General features: G+C 60.7%; 1 protein-coding gene across 3 annotated transcripts in view; it reads left to right on the top strand.

Moving 5' to 3' along the window:
• Positions 1 to 20,620, top strand: part of BRF1 (BRF1 general transcription factor IIIB subunit) — a 57,445-nt gene that overhangs the window by 12,296 nt on the left and 24,529 nt on the right. The window contains exons 1-2 of one of the 3 annotated variants that reach the window (XM_039876599.1): positions 4,478 to 4,697; positions 11,106 to 11,186. In XM_039876599.1, the coding sequence (XP_039732533.1) occupies positions 4,514 to 4,697; positions 11,106 to 11,186 (265 nt within the window). In that variant the 5' untranslated portion in view covers positions 4,478 to 4,513. Of the gene's footprint in view, positions 1 to 4,477; positions 4,698 to 11,105; positions 11,187 to 20,620 lie in introns of those variants that run through there. The other 2 variants (XM_039876597.1, XM_039876600.1) reach the window with 2 other exon arrangements.

The following is a 20,620-nucleotide window of genomic DNA, read 5'->3' as shown; positions in this document are numbered from 1 at the left end:
AACGCAGTGAGTACGCGAGCCCGTTTTCTTCATTGTCACCGTTTCGGAAACTGGAGGCTAAAACAAGCCCCGCGATTCTCTGCCCGGCCCGGGCCTCACTCAGGAGAACACCTCGCGCCTCGGTCACTCACACTGGCGTGCGCAGTGCAGGCGAGGCGCAGGTGTGGCTCTCGGGGGCGGGACCCCGAGCAGCCCTCTGCACAGCGGCAGGTCTGGCAGGTGAGACGAGAATTGTCAGTAGACATGTGTGGGTGACATTTCACATGGCCGAGTGTGGGGGAGGGGAGGCTAGCAACAGGACGCGCTGGTGGCTGCGCCACGCCGCCGCGGCCCGTCCGCTTGCGGCAGGATGGCCGTGCTGGTGCCGCGCCGCCAGCACGGAAAGGTGCTCCCCGCCCGCGGCGCCGTGGAAGTGAGGACTTCCTGCGGAAAGACGCCCCGGGTTCAGGAGGAATGCACGGAGGAGGCGGCCCCCGCGGCCCGAGAACAAGGGGCACCTCTGTGTCCCATGTGATACTCCTCTGTGCTTCGCACAATGGCAGTTGTGTCACTGTGGCCAGAGCCTGAGTTAGGTGTTGGAAAACAGTGAGCCCCTAACACAGAAGCCAGCGAAGGACGGTCCCGGAGAAGACACGGCAGCGACACCAGTGACAGCCGCGCTGGGGACCGACGTCAACGTCGGCGCCATTCAGGTTAACACAGAAATGGTCTCTTGTTTTCCTTACGGTTCCTTTATTTTTTTAATGTTTTACACTTAGCAGAAATGACTGTGGTATTCTGAAAGCAACATGGTACCTGAAGTCGAAGAAGAAAAGCGGGGTCAGACGGAGGCGCCCCAAATGCCTGGTGCCAGATCAATGAGCGGCGGGCGCGGTTTGGAGCAAACAGGGACTGAGCCACACAGCCATTTTCAGTTTTGTGTCGGCAGCGTGGGACACAAGACAGGGAAGTGTGGCCGCAGGCCGGAAGGCCGCAGGGGTCCGTCCTGCTGGTGCTGTGTGGCCGAGAGGCTGGCAGTGGGCCGGAGCCACTGCCTGGGTGTGCGGAGGGGGAGGAGAGACGAGTAGAAACCCGCCCGGGTTAGGAGATTGCCCATCCCCCAGGAGGAAGAGAAGATTCTGGCGGGCATGACACAGATCAGAAAGCAAAACAGACACAGGCGCAAAACAGGCGGCGTGTCTGGGATTCAGAACCAGGCCGGGTTCTGTCACACAACTGGGTCGCGAGATGCGGGACACTTCCCCGGAAACGTCCGGATGCTGCAAATGAGCAAGACGCGCCCTCACGTGACATCTTCCATCTCACGAAACTAGAAGAAAGGGAAAAATCAAACCCCAAGCAAGCAGAAGGAAGGACGTAATTAAGATCGGGGTAGAAATCAGTGAAATAGAAAGCAGAAAAACAATAAAGGAAATCAATAAGCCAAATATGGTCCTTTGAGAAGGTCAGTAAAATTGACAAACCTCTAGACGGATCGAGAAGAAAAAAAGACGGAAGACAAATGAACGATATCAGGTATGCGGACGTGGAAGGGACGGGGGGACACGTTTAGCTCATTGTCTTGATGTGCTGATGGTTTCATAGGTGTAAATACTCATCAAACTTATCGCATAACCCTTGGGTCCAAGAGGAAATCAAAAGAGAAACGTATCAAATTATACATTTTAATATGTGCAGTTATTGTGTGTCAATTAGGCCTCAGTAAAGCTGTTAAAACCATGAGAGAATTGTCTGGAGAAACTGAAAAAGACCTATACAAGAAGTGAGGTGGGGGGTGGGGTGGGGGATGGGGAGCCAAGCAACGGTGTCAGAAGTGTCACAATAGCCAGAGTTCAAAGATCGCCCGTGAGGATCCCTGGTAACACCCCAGACTTTTGGCTTGAAGCCTGAAGGACAATGCCCCAGAGGCCAGAAGGCAGGGCCTCCCAAAGCTGGAAGCCGCCTGGCACCCCATCACCTGGCCACGTCCAGGAGCGGGCCTGACTCCGTGTGATCGACAGAATAGAAATTCTCTCTGAACAAAACCTCCAGGGCCTCACTGTTTTCTTCACAATGATCATCGTTTACTAAAGATTCCCGGGTGCAAACCAAGGATCACGTAAACCGAGAGCAAACAGCAGACGTTACGTCCAGAGGTCACCAGGTACTGTCATAGTTAGAAGGGACCTTAAAATGCGAGCAATACGTTCGAGAACGTGAATGAAAAATATATAATTTCATCAGAGAATTGAAGCCTAAGGGAAGAGAAGCATATGGACATTCCAGAAGCGACGTGTAAAATGACTGAAATGAACATGGGAATAAACGGGTTGAAAAGCAGATCATAGCACGCGGCAGAGAGAGGACGCATGAGGGTTCGTAGAAAAGCCCCGGATGGGAGCGTGGAGGGGAACGGAGTGAAAATGCAGAGCTCCAGGCGTTTGGGACACAGTGAGTTCCTGGCGCAGGTGCCGGTGACGCCCCAGAGAGAGACGTGTGGGAGAGGCCGGTGCGGGAGCCACATGTGCACGGGACTGGCCGAGAATTTTAAAAGACCGACGAAAGACAAAAAGCCACAGATCCGGGAAAGCTCTATGAATTTAATTAGCACGAATAAAAGAAAATCACCTAGGAACATCCTAGCAGAACTGCTGAAAATAGAAAATTTAAAAGCATCCAGGAAAAAATGGTGCATTATCTTCAGAGAGCAACAAAAAGACACAAAGTGCTTTTTCAACAGAAGACAGTGGCCTTGAAAGTGCTGGGAGAGGGCCCCCGCCCACCTCCCATCCCAGCCGGCCCGGAGGCACCCCCAGCCCACCCCAGCAGCTGTGAGACCAGGTTTGTCACGCGAAGCTGCTCCGTGCGGGGTAACTAGTTACACAGTGATCGATGATGAATGTACCAACAGTCGTTTGAACTATGGAGCAGTGTTGGGCTGCGGGGCTGATTTCATGGGACAGGTCTGGAGACCTGAGAACTAAGAGCGATGAACCAAACGGCAAAACGTGGAAAGATGTGAGCTTTCCTGTGGCCGAGTGATTGTTGGTTCCTACTCTTGGGTCTTGAAACATTTTTATTAAGAAATTACAAAGAAAAGCCACTAGTCGAGGCTTCTCGAAGCAGATGTTCTCCTGCTTCGGCCTCTCGGGTGGTTTTGTGTGTTGTCACGACCAGGCTCCCTCCTCTAGCTGCACTGGGCCGCACACCCTCGCCCTCCGCTCACAGCAGGTGGGGACCTCTGTGTCGGTCCAGCCATCTCCCAGCTGTCTTGCAGCTTCGTTTTTACTCTTAGCTCTAATGTCACGTGGGATTCATTGCTAGAGCAGCACGAGGTTGGGATTCGGTTTACCCTTCCTGCTTCTCCTCTAAGGAAGACCATTGAACACCACTGAAAAGTCTATCTTTTCCTCAAAGATTCGAGGCCCCGACAGCTGCATACACGGGGTTCGTTTCTGGACTCCTGGTTTTATTCCATGTGCCCATTCGTCCATCTTGGCACAAATACCACCTGGTTTTAAAGGCTGTAATTTGATAGATTTTGGCTTAAGGAAGGGCAATCTTACTCTCCTTGAGTTCTTTGTTCTTTGAGAATTATCTCCACTAGTCCTGTGGATTATCTGTTCCAGATGACTTTAGGATCAGCTTATCAAGTTACCTGAAAATCTCATGGACGTATGATTGGGATTAATACTGACTAGTGAAGAGTCCGTGTTTATAACTTCGCTTCCAAGTCGGAACTGGGCGTTTTCTGAGTTAGTTTACGATCCTGTCACCTCCCATGATTAAGTTTCAGAGGTTTTAAAAAATGTAGTCTTACGCATTTCTTCTTAGGGTTATTCCCAGGGATGTCATGGGTGTTGGGGTGACTGTGAATGGCATCTGCAAAAACTTGAGGGCACGCGTGGGTGGGGGGACACAGAAATGTAGGTCACAGGTAACCACAGGTGGCGGGTGTCTTGGGGAGACAAGCGACAGGGCGCGGGGGCGCATGGGGATGTCCGAGCAGGCGAGGCTGAGGGCCCGGAGCCCCGGCTAGCCGCGTGGCTGACCGGTCAGCGCAGAAGGACGGCGGGCGGTCCCCGGTCCCCACCTTTACCTGCGTTGCGCCGCCCAGTCCCTGAGCTCCGTTTCTCAGACCCCGCCAGGCCCCGCCCCCCGCCGGGCCCCGCCCCCGCAGGGCCCCGCCCCCGAGCCCGCCCACAGACCGGGGCCAGCCGCCGGACGCGCTCACAGCCCAAGCCCCGCCCACCAGGCCCCGCCCCGCCCCGGAAGCTCTCGCGCCGCGGGACAGGCCCGCTGCGCCGCGGTTCCGGCTCGTAGGCGCGGGTTCGAGTCGTCGCCTGGCCGCCGCGGCCCGGCGCCCGTGTCCGGTCGTCTCACAGGCGCGGCCGTTGCGGGCGGCACGCGCGGCGAATCTGCCGCTGCGAATCGCGGGCGCGGCGGCGGCGGCGGCGGCGGCCTCGCGAGAGTCTGGGCGCGGACGCGGGCCGAGCGGGCCGGAGCGGCGGGTCGGGCCCGCGGAGCCGCCGGCATGACGGGCCGCGTGTGCCGCGGCTGCGGCGGCACGGACATCGAGCTGGACGCGGCGCGTGGCGACGCCGTGTGCACCGGCTGCGGCTCGGTTCTCGAGGACAACATCATCGTGTCCGAGGTGCAATTCGTGGAGAACAGCGGCGGCGGCTCGTCGGCCGTGGGCCAGTTCGTGTCGTTGGACGGTGGGTGCGGGGCCGGACGCGGTCGTGGCGGGACCGGGGAGCGGGGCAGCGGCGTGGGGCAGGGCCCGGGGCCCGGCGCGGTCTGAGAGGCCTCCTCACGCCCCGCGAGCCGGGCCGCGCTCCCACGTGGTCCCGGCCGCCGGGAGCCGCCTGTGCCGCCGAGCGCCTGGCGCGTGGAAGCGCACCGGCTGCCACCCCTGGGGCCGGGCGTCCGACCCTCGGCCCCCGCGCCCGAGGTGCGCCCAGGCGGTCGCTCTGTCACTGCCGGCCGTGGAGGGACCCCGGACGGGGGCCAGTTTGGGGCGCTGAGAGCGTGGGCACGGGTTCTCAGTTCTCGGGACGGGCCCCGGGGGTGCGGCGGCCGCGTCGTGGGCGGCGGGAGGTGTAACTTCGGGACACGCCGCCCTGCTGGGTCCAGTGTGGCCGCGCCGGGTCGCTGCTCGCCAGTTGCCCCGCCGCTTCGCGGGCACTGGGCGTCCTGGCCAGCAGGCGCGGGGGGCCCCAGCGCTGTGGCTGTGCGTTTCCCTGACGTACGTGGATGTTAAACAGCTTTTAACGTGCTCCTTGGCCATCCCCGAATCCTCTTCGCCAACGTCTGCTCAGGTCTTTTGCTTGTTTTTTTGTTTGTTTGTTTGTTTAGGTCGCCGGTCTTCTTACTGTGGAGTGTGGAGCGTTCTTTAAGTGTTCTAGTCACAAGTCCTCTGTGGGATGTGTGATTTGCAGAGCGGAAGTCAACATTCTGATGAAAAGTTTTAAATGTTTGAGGCAGGCCGGTGTATCGATTTTTTTCTCTCATAGATTGTACTTTTCGTGCCTAAGAAGTCTTCTAATCCTAGGTTGCCATGTTTTTCTTCTAAAAGTTTTATTTCTGTTATTTTACCTTTAGATCTGTGACCACTTTGAGTTGAACTTTCTGGTAAGTGTGATGTGGAGGCCGAGGCTCATCCTTTGCGGTGAACGTCCAGCTCCAGCTCCATTGGTGCCTTTGCTCTTCGGCAGAGGTCGCTGGGCCACGTTTCTGTGGGTCTGTCCTGCGCTGTGTTCTGTTCCCGGCCCCCAGTGCTCGCCCCGCCGCAGCTCGCTGCTGCCTCGTCTCCTGCACATTTGCAGCAGGTCTTGAAATCAGATTCTGCGAGTCCTCCAACTTGGCTCTTCCTCTTCAAAACCGTTTTAGCTATCATAGTTCCTTTCCCTTTCCATTCCGTTTTAGAGTGAGTTTGTGTATATTTACCAAAAACTGCTGCTGGGGTTTTGATTGGAGTCGTGTTAAATCTCTTGACAAATTTGGGGTGATTTCACATTTTCACTATATTGTCTTTTCCAATCCATGAACACAGCATGTCTCTGCACACACGCGCAGCATAAAGCTCCTGTACATTTTTTATATGTGTAGCTAAGATCCAAATAGAACTATTATAAATTACATTTCTTTTAAATTTAGTTTTCAGTTGTTCGTTGCCAGGAAATGGAAATATGTTTGATTTCTGTTGTTGGCCTGTTTCCTATCACCCTGCTAAACTTAGTTCTAGGAGTCTCCCCTCCCCCTTCAGTCCCCCCCTCCGCTTCCACCACCTCAAGAGCTGGATCTCTGAAGGCGGGGTGTCTCCTCCCAGGGCCTGGTGCACCCGGCGTATGGTCCATGGCTCCCCCTGGAGCGCGAACCCAGGACCTTCTGCGTGTAAAGCACCCGTGCTGACCGCTACACTCTATGGAACCACCCTCTAGGAGTTTTTTATAGCTCCTTTGGAATAGTCCGTGTAGACAGGCATGTTCTCCGTAAACGGGGCTGTTCTGTTTCTTCCTTCTGCTGCTCTGCCTCACCTGGGAGCAGACACGTTGGCCTGGTCAGCCCAAGGGGAAAGCACTCTGTCTCCTGCTCGGCGTGACACCGGTGATAGGCTTCTTGCCTGTTCTCTGTAAAGCTGACGATGTTCCCTTTGTTCCTCATTTGCAGAGGGTTTTTACCATGAGAGGGCGTCAGACGTCGCGTGCTTTTACTGTGTCATGCTACAGTTATGCTCTCCTGTAGTCTGTCACTGTGGCCGATTTTTGAGCATTGAGCCTGCCTTGCACTCTTGGGGTACTCACTAGGTCTGGGGTGTTGCTGGGTAGACTTGCTAGTATTTTGTTGAGGTTTTTATGTGTGCATTCATATGGAATATTGGTCTGTCGTTTTCTTATGTCTTTGGCCTAAGTGTCCAGGCCATGCGCCTCATGGACGGGGCTGGGAAATGTTCCCTTGTCCTCCGTTTTCTGGGAGAGATCGTGTGGGATTGGTGTTATTTCTTCCTTGAATGTTTGGTAGAATTCACCAGTGTAGCCATCTGGGCCTGGAGGGTTCTTTTTCAGGTTTTTAACTACAGATTCTGTTTCTTTAATAGTTGTAGGTTATGGTTAAGAGTTCAGATGATCTCTTTCGCCTTGGGCGAGTCTTTGGTTTTGAGGATTTGGTCCGTTTGATCGAAGTTGCATTTCGGCACGTAGAGTTGCTGACACTGTTCCCTTATCCTTTCGGTGTCTGTGGGGTCTGTGGTGTCCCTTTCTCCTTTCAAGCACTGGCATTTCGTGCGCTCTTTCCCTTGGTCGCTCTGGCTACAGGTCTCAGTTTTACTGATCTTGAAGGACCGGCTTTGGGCTTCCTGGGTTTTTCTCTCCTGTTCCTCCCCCCGTCATCTCAGTGTTCTTCCTGGGCGACTTCCTCAGGGCAGCTTCCTGGGACCGCTGGAGCAGGGCTCCCCGCACTGTGTTTGGGGCTTCGTCACACACAGCCGAGCTTCTACCCTCGAGTCATTCAGGACTCTGACGCTATTGGGAGAACGGTCACTGGAGCAGCTGGCACGTAGGGTTTCCGCGGGAGGGCACTGTGCTGAGCGCGCCCCTGTCACTGGGCCGACAAGAAGCCAGGTGCAGAGGAGGTGGACCCCCTAAGATTCCTGGACGGGAGCGATGTGCCACCACCTGTGTTCACCAGTGGCCGCAGGGCCTTGTGAGCACAGGCTCGGAGCGGGCGCTGTTAGATGGCGTGGCTTACAGGTGGTATGAAGACGCCTGTCCAGCTGGGCTGGCCGGCCTGCGGGCTCACTCTGGGAGGGCTGGCAGGGAAGTGCTGCAGGGGGTCCTGCCTTCTTAGCCCTGGGGGACCCAGGGAGGTGTCGCCTGTCCCCCGGGTAGGGCTCGCCCACGTGCCTGGTCTCCCTGCCTCCCAGCAGCCGTGGCACGGGCCCGCTTCAGCCCCCTTCCCTTCGATCCCACGCGACAGCCAAGCTCCCTCCGTTTTGTGGGTCCCAAGGCCACAGTTTTCCTGCACAGTCCTGCTTGTTCTTAAGAGCTGAGCGCAAATGGCCAGCTCGGCGGTTTACTCCATTGGGTGTGAACTGGGCCTCGGGGCCCTGGCACCCGGGTGCCTGACTGGGCTCCTGGAAACCGGCCAGGTGTCCAGGCTTTTGCAAGCGAAGCCTAGGTCCAGAATTGGGGGCCCCGCATCACCTGGTTCCATGGAAGATGTCCCCCTACCAACAGAGCATGAGTCTGCTCTCCTGGATGGGACACGCAGGCCGAGTCCTTCAGCTGCTGAGGGGTGGGCAGCAGGGGAGGGAAAGGCGACCAGCCAGGAGGGTCTGGGACAGTGAAGACTGTAGCCCCAGTGAGGCCACAATGGCAAGGCTTCTGTGCTGGCGCCTGGGGCTTCAGCGGCCCGGGGAGAGGCCTGCCTTCCCGGAGAGGGGAGCAGGGAGGGGAGCAGCTCGGACTTGGACTTGGGGGGAGGGGCAGGGCTCCCCAGCAGTGTGCAAAAGATGCTGTGTGTGTGACAGGCCCCCTGCAGCGTCCTGTGTGTGTGTCACACTGACAGCCTCTGGACAGGAGTCCTGGGTGTCCTTCTTTGGCTGACTGGAGGCAGAGGGAGCTCCTGCTTCCTGGGGACCCTCCCACTCTCCAGAGAGAGCACCTCCCCTGGTGTCCATGTCACAGTGTCCCAAGTGTAAGTAAGAGCACTTGATACTTCTGTGATGGACGGCCCACTCCGCAAGTCCCTGAGAAAGGCTTGCTGTCCCCAGCCCTGGAGGGCCCCGGAGCTGGAGCCCGGTGCTTGCTGGCGGAGGCCCCTGGGCCCTAAAGAACGCCCTGGGGGCTTGCCTGCCACAGCCTGCCTGGCAGCTGGGGGTCTGAGCAGGGCCTGGTGCCCAGAGCTGGAGGTTCCATGCGTCTCTCTCCTGAGGCCCCGCAGAGCCCCGTTGAGTTCAGGCTGTCCTCACTGCTTGGCTGTTCATCCGTCAGTTGAAGGAGATCCACGCCCGCAGTGCCGGGGCGCACCGCGGTCTCGCGAGTGTCAGTGCGCTTTGGTTCATGCGCTAGCTCAGGTTGCAGGACCCCAATTCCTCTTCCATCCTGGGCTGCCCCCCCACCCCGGACCTCGTGTGAAGTCTCTCCTTAAAAGGAGTTTCACAGCAGCAACAGAAACCCATACTTTAAATAACATCAATAGGAAGTTATTACAGTTTCTGTCTCTGTGCAGGAGGAACCCCTGAGTGTGTGTGGGTCTTTCTGGGGCGCTGAGGCCTCTGGGCCCTGCCAGGACCCTGCCTTTCTCCTTGGCCCAGGGGCCTCAGTGGAGCTGGCTTTGTCCAAGACAGCCAGAGTGGCAGAGCACACGACACGCCCCTCAAGGTGCGGGGGTCCGGCTTTGCACCTTCTTGCTGTTGCAGCTTCAGCCCTGGGGGGCATCTGGAGTCCCAGGGGCGTTGTGGGTCCCTCCCCTGCTGCCCACAAGGTGGCGGGCTTGGCCTGAGCGCATCAAAGCTGCTCGTTCATTCCAGCTTGTGGTTTTTATTGTTAAAGGGTCTCGTGGGAAATGTGAAATGTTCTTAGAAGTAGAGGGAGTGGTACGAAGGGCTTCTGAAGGGCGAGGACATCATGCATGGGCAGCTTTGGCCCGCGGTGACACTCCAGCCCCACGGTGTTGGCGTGCTGAGAGAGCTTGGTCTGAGAGGGGACAGGCAGGGAGCACACGATGCCCTCAGGCTCTGCCCCAGGAGCTTGGTGACCATGGAGCAGGTGCATGTGTGTGTGTGCACGTGTGTGTGCACACGTGTGAGTGTACCTGTGTGCACATGAGTACATGTGTGTGCGTGCCTGTATGCATGTGCGCACACGTGAGTACATGCATCTGTGCGCAAGCGCCTGTATGCATACATGTGGTGTGCGCACATGCATGTACGCTCGTATGCATGTGTGTGCGCATGTGTCTGTATCTGTGTGAGTGTGCACATGTATGCCTGCATGTGCATGTGTAAGTGTGCCTGTATGCATGTGTACGCTGTCAGCACGTGTGTATGCCTGTGTGCATGTGTGAGTGTGTGTGTGTGCCTGCGTGCATGTGTGCACATGCGAGTGTATGCACGTGTGCGTACATGTGCAGGGGCAGCAAGACTCAGGAGATGGCTCCTGGAGCAGCCCCAGGAAGGGTGTCAGGGCGGGGTGGCGGGAAGGACCCATCGAAACAGGAGAGAGAGGTCTTGGTCATGCGAGGAGGGGTACGTGTTGGGGGTGGCGGGTTGGAGCAGGTGGAGGGAGGAGCAAGGAGGTCGCATTTAATGCTCGACCTGCACTCAGCAGCACGGCCTCTCCGTGCGTCTGCCAGTGTCTGAGCAGGGCGGGCGGCTGGCAGGAAGGCCACCTAGTGTCCTTGTTCCTGCAGGGTGGGACTGCAGGGGTCATGCCCTTTTATTGTCCTTTTTCCGATGCTGTGTCACTCTAGTTCGTTAAAAACATATCCATGTAAGTGTGAACGATGGGCAATTCGTTTTCTAAAATTAAGGTTGAGGTGTGCTGGAAACAAACCAGCGGGATGTGGCTGGTCTGGTCAGATGACTGTGAGTGACTGTGGCCCTCGTCTTGAAGATTTCAAACACGGCAGTCCTCACGTTTGAAAGGGTCAGCAGCAGCAGAGCTGGTGGCAGAGCTCATGGGCACCATGCCTGCAGGCCCCAGGGCTGCCCGGCACCACCCAGCCCGGGGGCGGGGCACACCGCTGCCCTGCCCCTGCTCGCCCCCCACGGCCAACTTCTTGAAGACATGGAGCCTGCGGTGGTGACCTGTTGGGGCACCAACACCCAGTGTGACAACAGAGCCGTCACCAGGCACCACCGCCCATCCCGGGCCCTGCGCCGTGCTGGAGAGGGCCGCGGGCTCTGCCAGGCCCCACTGGGGGCATGAGGCTGGCCCTGTGGCTGCTGCCTGCATAGGAGGCGGCAGAGGAGGCTCCAGCTCTGGGCCTCAGCCGCTGCAGTGTAGGGTGCCGGGGCCACCTGGCAGCCCAGAGTGCTGACCCACCGTGTCCTTGCTCCAGGGGCTGGCAGTGCAGGTGTGCCCTGCTCAGTCTGGGCTAATGGCTCCCATCTGTCTTTCTAGGTGCTGGCAAAACTCCGACCCTGGGCGGCGGCTTCCACGTGAACCTGGGAAAAGAGTCGAGAGCACAGACCCTGCAGAACGGTATTTCCCACCTTGGTGCTGCCGGGCGGGGCGGGGCGGGGCAGGGCGAGGACAGGGTCCCATCCTCGCAGGCACTTCCAGGTGAATGGACCTGAGTCTCCCCCAGGTCTTCAGGACCCCCTGCCGGGGCCTCCTGCCAAGACTGTGCCGGGGCCGCCCCGTGAGGTCGAGCCCTGTTTGTCCCTGCTCTCAGTTCAGACGAGCACAGGAACAGGTTTGCACGCTTTGACAGCACGTGCCATCGTCATTGCATTTGATGGCCCAGTGCAGACATGTGCGTTCCCATCCCGGGACTGTGTTCGATCGCGTTATTTGTCGTCGTCTTATCAAATTGTAGAAGTTCTTTATGTATTTTAGATACAAACTTGTATCGTTTACGTGGTTTAAGCGGGGGGTCCCCAACCCCCAGGCCACGGAGTGGTATCAGTTCGTGGCCCGTTAGGAACCGGGCCGCACAGCAGGAGGTGAGCGGTGGGTGAGCGAGTGAAGCTTCACCTGTATCTGCAGCCGCTCCCCAGCGCCAGCGTCACCGCCTCGGCGCCACCTCAGACAGTCAGGCTTAGACTCTCATAGAAGCACCGGTCCCTGGGGCCAGAAAGGTCGGGGACCGCTGCCCTGGAGCACGTGCTCGCCCAGTCTGTGGGCACGTTCACTTTCCGGTACCATACTTGGAAGCACAAAGGTTTCTCGTTTCAATGGTGTCCAATGTACCCATCTGTCCCTTTGTCACAAAGCCTGTGCTTTTTGGGTCCTAACTAAGAAACGAGGCCCATGCGATCTGAATCACAGATTCGTGCTGTTTTTTTCTGAGCTCTACAGTTTCGGGTCTTAGATTTCGGGGGTGAGCCCCTGCGAGTGTGCTTTGCACGGTGAGCAAGGCCACTGCGCCCTTGCCCGTCGGCGCCAGCGCACCCGGCACGTGTGTCACGGCCGTGTTTGCCCAGCTAGTCGGCCACAGCCACGAGGGTTTATTCGTGGGCTGCCAGCTCTGCCTGTGGCTCTGTGTCTGTCCTCGTGCCACTGCCACGGGTCCTGGTCGCGGCGGCTTTGCATTTGAAATCAGGAAGTGCGGGTCTTCCAGCTTGGTGCTCTTCAGCGTGGTTTCCTTGGATGTTTTGAGCCCCTTGAATTTCCACCTGCGTGATAAGATCAGCTTATCAGTTTCTGCGAAGAGCCGGCTGGGGTTCTGATGGCGCCGCCGAGCCTGGGATGTGGCCGCCTTAGCGCGACCGCGTCTTCTGCCCTGAGCGCGGCGTCTTCCCGTCGAGGCCGGTCGTCTTTCGTTTGATTCAGCAGTTTGGCCGGTTTTCAGAGTACAGGTTTTGCATCTCTCCTTGCATTACTTCCAAAATGTTTTATCCTTCTTGAGGCCCTCGTCAGTGGAATCCTCGTTGCCAGTGCGTAGATATGATAGATGCTCGTGTACTGATCGTGGATCCTGCAACCTTTACAGAACTCACTCATTACGACAGTTTTCTAGTGGATTCCTGAGGACTTTCCATGTCACATACGACGTCACGACTCCGCCGAGGGAGCTTTATTTGCTTCTCTTCCCGAGCTAGCGTGTGTCAGTTCCTTTCCGTGCCTGGCGGCCCTGGCTAGAACCTCTGGCACCCTGGTCAGAAGTGTCTTGTTCCTGACTTCAGGGGAAAGCATCCAGTTTGTCGCCTCTGTGTGTGACGTTAGCTGTGGTCAGCTCAGGCAGGGACACTTTCTGCCGGGGCCCCTGGGGACGTGTTCAGGAAAGCCGGCACGTATGAGCACTTCCCCGGCTCTGTGTGTCCCCACGCTCGGTCACCTCTCCTCGACTCTCCAGGACCTGCCTCCCCTCCCCACTGCTGCTGTAGACGGAGTGGGTGACATCCACGCTGGCCAAACGCCGTGGGGACAGATGCTGGGCCTATGATGACCACCCGCGTCGGGTGTGGTGTGCTCCCCACCGTGCTTTTTCTCTGGCCCCTGGGTTTACTGGTGTAGTGGGCGCTTGCCTTATTCCCAGTTTGACCATTCTGACGCGAGGTCGTGGTCTGTAGGGCCTCAGTCTTTTGAGACAACCTGACACTTGTCCTGTTTGTCACAGAGGGCACGTCGAAGCCCCCGTGGTGAGGGTGGCATTGTCGTCTGCACCCACAGTTTGGCCGGCTTTCCAGTTGCCGGCTCTGAAGGGAGTCTTTCCTGGCTGGGGGCCCCACCCCACCGCACCCCACACGCCTGCCCTCCAGCCGGTGCTGCTGCGACTCTTCCTCTGTCTCCAGTAACTCTAGGACTTAGTTCCCAGTCGAGGACGTGTGCGTCCCAGACATCTGTGCCGTGCTGTGCATCAGGCCCAGATACATTGTGACGAGCAGTGTCGTGCACACGCGCTCATGGCACGGAACCTGGAGACCAGCAGCAAAGGGAGCGGAGTGACCCGTCTCGGTAAAAGAGCTAAGGAACTCTTGCTTGGACTGAGCGATCAAAGCAGGCCCCTTGGGCTGCTCAGAACGGGGCGTGGGGCCCGAGGCCGAGGGCCCGCTCCGCTATCTGCGGAAGCCGCGCCGGCCGGTCCCCTGCAGCCCTGTCCACACAGGATGCCCGCCGGGTGTCAGAGCCCTGCGCCCGCAAAGGGCCTGGCCCTGCCTGCTGCCCCAGGCGCCCTCCTGCCTTCGGTGTCAGCGTCCCGTCTCTGCCCGGGTGCGGGCTGCGGGAGGCCCTGGTCCAGCCCTGGGCTGTTGACTGACCGGAGCCACCCACCCTCCCCGGGGCCGCGCTGTGCCCCGTTGGGCCGCCGTCTGCAGAGTCCTCCTCTCTCCTCCCTGCTCTGTGGCTTTCTGCCGGCTTCACCTGCTCCCTGTCCTCCCCGTAGCTGCGGGGCGGTAGGGGGGGGACCCCACCTCGTCCAGACGCCCCGTGAGAACCGGGCGCTTCCTGCCTTGCGGTCCCTGTTGTGTGTGTCTTTCAGTCCCCTTTGCTGCTGCCGCCACCGCCGATGTAGTCGGGTTTGCTTCTTCCCCACGCGTGTCCATCGCCTGCCCCGGTCCTGGGGGCACAGTGAGCAGTGTGGCAGTCTGTGGCCACCGTCACCTTTTTCTCCCAATGTCTGGAGAGAAAGAGCTGTCGTCCCCCCACCAGCCTGTGGGGTTTGGTTGAAATCCCTGAATTCAGCTTTGGCTGTTACGACTTCTGTTCGGTTGGGTTGCCTTTCCTGGAAGACGAGCAGACGGCTGGCTCCCCCGGGCCTCGGTCCCTGCCTGCGTCACGTGCAGCTCGGCCCGGCGCCGCCTCCCCCTTGGCTCCTGTGCTCACACCTGCCTTTCCGTGGGAACGTGCTGGGCCGTGGTTGATGAGCGGGTCCACGGGGGAGAAACTCGGGCGCCTTGCGTGTTGGAGCGTGACTGTCCTCCCTCGGGAGTGCTCGCTGGGGCTTCGAGGCAGGTGTCCCCCCAGGGCCCAGCAGCGGAGGTCACGCCCTGTCTGGGTTCTGGTCTCGTTTTCCTTAGCTGGGGCCCTGTGGGTCTCCGTCCTCAGCCGTGAACCGGCACGAGCATTTTCATTTGGCGACATATCCCGGGGAAGCTGATTTGGGTCCATCGTCTGCGGCGTGTGCAGCCCAGTGGGCACGGGGTGAACGTCCGTGAGTCGCGGCCCCCGTCACGGCAGAACCTGCTGCCTGTGCCCAGAAGGCTCCCTGCTGGCCGTTGGCTGTCTCGTCCCCCGCGTCAGACACGCGGAGCAGGTCACAGGAGGGCCCTTCGCGGTGTGCCTCAGTGTGCTGCTGCGTGGCACACAGTGTGAGCACAGCCTTCTGGGTCAGTCCTTGTCCTGCGGGGGACACATTCTTGGGGGTATGGCGGGAGCGGGGTTCTGAGGCCGCGGGTGCGCTCGCCGTCGGTGGTCACCTGCACCGCCGGGCCGCTGGGCCGACCTTCGCCGTGCCCTGTGGCCGCGCCGTGTGGCCGTGCGGGCTGCCCGTAGTCCCCTTGCACTGTGCTCTTTGATCGACTCTGCTTTTCTTACCGGTTGCTGGGCGCCTGGCCCGCGTTCTGGGCTCCCGTCCTTTGCTGGATGTTCATAGTTCGAGTCCTTCTCCTGGTCGTCACTTCCTTAATGGCGTCTGTCGATGTCCTGACCCTGGGGAGGGCCCTGTGCGTCAGGTTCGTGTGGTTGTATTTTCCGCAACCTGTTTGAGGGGGTCCTGTCCGTCCCCCGGTCTGGAGGGCCTCCCGAGCCCCCGTCTGACTCCCGTTGGAAGCTTTACTGCTTCCGGTCGGATTTAGGGTTGCGCTGCACCTCCAGACAGTGTTCTTGCTGGGGCGAGGTAGGGTCAAGGGTGACATTTTTAACCTGGACACCCAGTTCCAACACCAACCTTCCAAGGACCGCTCTTGCCCCAGAGCGTGGCATCGTGTGCTTGTCATCAGACCCCGCTGTGAGGACAGGTGCTCTCTAAATGCCCTGAGGCCGGCGCCTCTTTGTCACGCCCCAGCCCTTGTAGTCGGTGCTGTAGGTCCCCGAGCTCTGTCTTCCTGGCTCCTTTGCTTTTCAAAACAAAGGTCGGATTCAGCTCCCCAGTTTCCCAGACTAGCGGGGACGCCCGAGCCTGCCGGTCACGTGTGGATTGCTCGCCGCAGTCTCCAGCCGCTTCCTCCTGGGCCCCTGAGGGCCCCCGCACTGGGGTGGCCGCCCCGGTTTCCGGGCCTCGACGTGAGCCCGTGTCCCCGTCTCCGGGAGCCGTGAGCATCCCAGCGCAGGCGTCTTTGTGTCTACGGAGAGGATCGTTTCCCTGCAGGTCTCGATCGCACTGACTCGCTCTGTGGAGCGGTCCCACTGGGTCGGGGCGCAGCCTGGCCTGGCCTGGCCCGAGTTCGGGTCTCTGCCTTTCGTCCACGGCTCCCGGGTCTCAGGGCGCGGCAGTGCTGGCCCCACAAGCTGCGTGCGTGTCTACTTAGCCGTGTTCCTCCTCCTGGTGGGCCTCGCTAAGCTGCGTCGCTGGTCCGTTTCCCGTCTGACCGGCTCTGCCCCTCGCCATCCCCGCTCCACGTCCGTTCAGTTCGTTACTCCTGTTCAGCTCCTCAGCGCGTGACATGGGGAAGAGGCACAAGAGCTGCACAGATGGGCCCGCCGCCAGGCCAGGCGCTGCCCCGCCCCGCCGGCCCCGTGCTGCCCGACGCGGGAACCTGAGCGCACGGCCCGGCCAGGCCTGGGACACAGAGGCTGCTGTCGAGACTGCCAAGGGCTACGTCTCCGCCCCACACCGGGGCTCCGCTCCCGCAGAGGAAGACGGGTCTGAGCGGAACGCCCCGCACGCCCGGGCCGCGCTCTGCCTCTCGGAGGGGGCCGTGCTGCCCGGGCGGGCCGGCCGTCCTCTCTCTCCGCTGTGGCGCGCTCGTCCCGCACTCCTGCGTGCTGTCCAGGGCCCCGGCTGGGCGGGCGGGGCGTTCCGCTTTCTCTTTTTAATTGCGTTTAAAGCTGCGGGTCTCTCTCAGCTTCGGTGTGGCCGTAACCCACAGGTGTCGAGGGAGCTGCCCTCTCTAGGTCTTTGGGGCTGTTAAAGGTTTCGTTGTTTAGCGCTTCGAGACTGGCTTTGGTAGGAGAGGCACTGAGACGTTTGTGGGGAGATGTTTCTCTGCAGTGAGATGTCCCTTCTTTCTCGTTCTCTGTGTCACCCTGAGGCCCGGGACGTGAAGACTTGGGGTGGTACGAGAGCTCCCACCTCCTGGGAGCCAACCAAACCAGACCGGCTCCCTCTGCTCGGAAGGAGCGCAGGGCCGGCCTCTCCGCAGCGGGGCGGGCGCACCCCTGCTCTGGACAGGGCGGGGGGAGGCACGGCTTCCTCTGGCCCCACGGCCGGGGCCAGACCAGAGCAGTTATGCAGCCAGCTCAGCCCACCCTGGGGACTTCGGCTGTCAAACAGCAGGGCCGTGCGACTGAACTGGAGGCTGCTTTAGGAGAACTGTCAAAGCCCCGCCTGCATGTGCGAGGTCCCCGTGAGGGGCTAGCTTTGGACCAGACCGCTCGGGCCAGTGACAGGTGGGGTCCCTGAGGGAGTGTGGACAGCATCAGCCGGTCCCAGCCCTGCCTCTCAGCCTTCCACTTCTGTGCCCCAAGTCACTAGCGGTTGTTTGCGTTTCAACACAAATGACCCCGACGTCTGCCATCTGCCTTCCGGCTCCTAGGAGGGTAGGGGCAAGCAGGCAGCGGTGGCGCCGAGTGCCACAGTGACAGCGCTCACCGAGGACCTCCGCCGTGCTGGGCGCGCATCATCCCTCGGGTCCTCACAGCGCCCCGCGTGGCCGCTGCGACTGTGTTTCGGGGCAGAGGGCTGCAGACGCAGGCGGCCTTGCGCCCTGCAGCCAGGTGGGCAGCAGCGGGTCTGAATGAAGGCAGCTCAGCTTCCGCGTGAAGGCTCCCTCCGCTTTCCCGAGGCCACGTGCCTGGCTTCCGCGGGGACTCGGTAGCAGTGCTGAGCACGGAGCGAAGCCAAGAGGTTTGCGATATGGAGCAAGTCGCAAAGTTTGGTTGGAACTCAGCTAGCTGTGTCATTTTGTCATTTGCCGGGCTGTGAATCGTTGGGAGCTCTCTACCTGCCAGCGGGATCCTGGTCCTTACAGAATCTGGACGTCCTGGCACAGCGTCCGGCCACCTCTGGCTCCCAGTGGCGGTTCACTCTGTGACCCCCACGGTCTCCTCTCCGGGGTGGCGCTGGAACGCAGAGACTTGAGGCAGAAAGCCCACCAACAGTTCTCACTCTGAGCCACGGGGGCGGTGCCCACAGACCCCTCCAGCTCCTTTCGGAGTGTGTGCCAGGGACCATGACGAGAACAGGCCACAGAGCCTTTGGCTGGGGATGCTTCTGAGTCATCAGGACACCGGAGCTGTCATGAGGTCCCCAGCTTCCAAGGAGGAGGGGTATCCTCTGCTCATCACCTGGACCGCCGTCTGGCACCTGCTGGGCAACGTGGCTGACGACACGCGAATAGTTTCCAGACGTGGCCTTCCCCTGAGGCACCTGATGGAAGGTCACTCGCCCGGCGTCTTGCAGCGGCTGACGTGCACACGGTTGCTGCCATCTGGACGCGGAGCGGCTGCGGCAGGACCGCCCCAAAGCCGAGAGCAGGGACAGCCCAGGAGGCACGTGAGGCCGTGCACCTGTGGGTCCTCACTAAAGTCAGCGGATAGAGCTGGGCCTGGGGGCGGGGGTGCGGAGCGGACAGGTGCCCATCCACACGCGGCCTCCACCTGCACCGGCGAGGACTCCAGCCAGGGCCTCCACTCCCGGAGCCTCAGGTTGCTCCTGTGTGAAGCGGGCGACAGCCTCAAGGGAAGGCCTGGCACACAGCAGGCACTCGGTGAACGGTCGTTGCTCTTTCTGAAAATAAAAGACCGTGAGGCGCGTGGAGGCTGCAGAGGCACCGAGCTCGTCTCTCCGTCCCCCGACACGCACGTCTTCCAGGCTTGGCCGGTGACTCGCAGGAGGTCGACGAGGCCAGGACTGCCGTGCACAGTGCACACCTGCCCTTGGCCCCGCGCCCCGTGCTCGCTCCAGGCACCCCTGGGCCGCTGCGGCCCGTCCCGCCAGCCTCCGCCAAGCCAACACATCTGAAGAGTCCCGGGCAGGTGTCGGGTTCCAGGTCCCTCGGTCTGAGTTTGCCGTGGATCTGGGGGAGGATCTCCCAAGGTGGGCGCCTTCTCCCCGCACCCACCCCGAGCTCAGGGCTGCCGGGAGTCACAACGCAGCACTGCTGGTGCTGGCCGTGGTCCCTGCGGGTTCCTCCAGGGAGTCACGGCGTCCCTTTGCCACCCTCTGTTCCTTAGACGGCAGTCTCAGCCAGCCCCACTCAGACGGGGCAGGGCCAGGGTGGGTGCCTGTGGGCCCGTGGGCCCGTGCTGGTTCCCGGCCCCTCCCCCTTCTGTGTCCTGGCAGTTTGTGCTTTGAAGTGCGTCACCTTGGACGCTTTGCGCGGCCGTCCCCTCTCCCTGTGGCACCCGCTTCTCCGCGGAAGTCCCTCATGATTGCTCGTCCCCTCCTTGCCTCGCGTCTGCACCCGTCCACGCCCGCGGAGGCAGAGGCCGCCCTTCGCCCCCGGCTCCCTCCTCAGCCGCAGCCCGTGTGTGCGTTTGCGTGAGCTGACGCTCCCCTGAGACAGGCTGTAAGGCTTTCGGAGCCTTCCTGCCGCGGGCCGTCTGCCCGTCCACCTGGCGTTCTGTTCTCCCGTTTCCCGCAGAGCTAGGGTCGTTCCGGTGGTTGGTCCAGTTTGGTCCAGTTTACCCCAGCGTGAGCCGCACATCGAGCACTTTGCTTCTGCAGCTTGCGCGGGGGGTACGGGCGGCTCTGGCTGCCCTGGATGCACTCACAGGCGTGGCTCCTGGCGGCAGCCACACGGGGACCCGTGGGTATGCAGCCTGCCCTTGCGCCCTGTGGCGTGGGGCTGCGCTGTGGGTCGGAGGGCCCGCCTTCCACCGGGGGCTGCTGTGCCCACGTCCCGCCATCGCGAGTGGAAGGGGGGGCCTCGTGTTTACAAAGCGTCAGTGTTTCAAGGCGCCCCCTCCCCATTTCTCTTCAGGCGACAGCCTGAGGGAGCTGCTGCACCAAGGCTGGTGCCGCGGCTCCCGCTATCCACGCCGCATGCGGGTGAGGCCACATTGGCCATTCGTGCCCCGTGAACATGCACGCACCGAAAGCTTCAGGGCCGGGGCGTGACGCCAGTGGGTGGGTTTCTTCTGGGGGGATGAACTGTGCCGGGGTGTGGAAGTGGTGGCCCTCCGTGGTGGCCCTCCGCGGTGGCCCGCTGGGCTATGCGCTCAAGGTGCGCGACTTGCGCAGTGTGTTCTGTCGCACTGACGGTGTCACAAGCCTCCAAGGGTCCTGTCCTCGAGTGAGTGCCCTCGATGGAGTGCCCCTCTCACTGCCGGGTGTGGGGGTCCCCAGGCACGGTCCCCCCTGCAGCTGGTCCGCTCACCTCCCACCCTCACCTGCATGGCGCGCCCACAGGAAGTGGCCGTGGGCACCGCCACTCTCTGTCAGTCGGCCAGGGCCTCGCTCCACCTGGACCTCAGCTCCAGAGACAGGGACCACGACCCTGACGCCTTGTCACTCCCCCTGGCTGGAGGCCTTGCAGCTGCACGGGCTCTGGGCAGCCTCGCTGGGTGCTCGAGGGAGCAGGGCTGCACGGAGGTGGGGGTGGTTGGGGGTGTCGCGTGGGGTGCCAGTTGCCAGGTCCCTCAGGCAGAGTCAGGCACATGCCCCAGCTGCCAGGCTGCACACTGGCTGCTCCCTTGGTGCCCACCTTTGGCCAGCGGTCAGTGTCGGGTCGTCGTCAGCCATGTGCAGGGTGGGTGGGCCTGGCCATGAACCAGGCAAGACCACGGACACGTGTAGCCCTCGCAGCCGCAGCCCGGTGGAGGAGAGAGGTCTGGGTGTGGAGGTCGTGGGCGGCGCTGGGGTCTGTGACGGG

This window comes from Pteropus medius, unplaced genomic scaffold (genome assembly GCF_902729225.1).
Source record: "Pteropus medius unplaced genomic scaffold, Ma_sr-lr_union100, whole genome shotgun sequence".
Classification (NCBI taxonomy): domain Eukaryota; kingdom Metazoa; phylum Chordata; class Mammalia; order Chiroptera; family Pteropodidae; genus Pteropus; species Pteropus medius.
The sequence above is the reverse complement of the archived record's forward strand: the minus strand, read 5'-3'. Positions and strand labels throughout refer to the sequence as shown.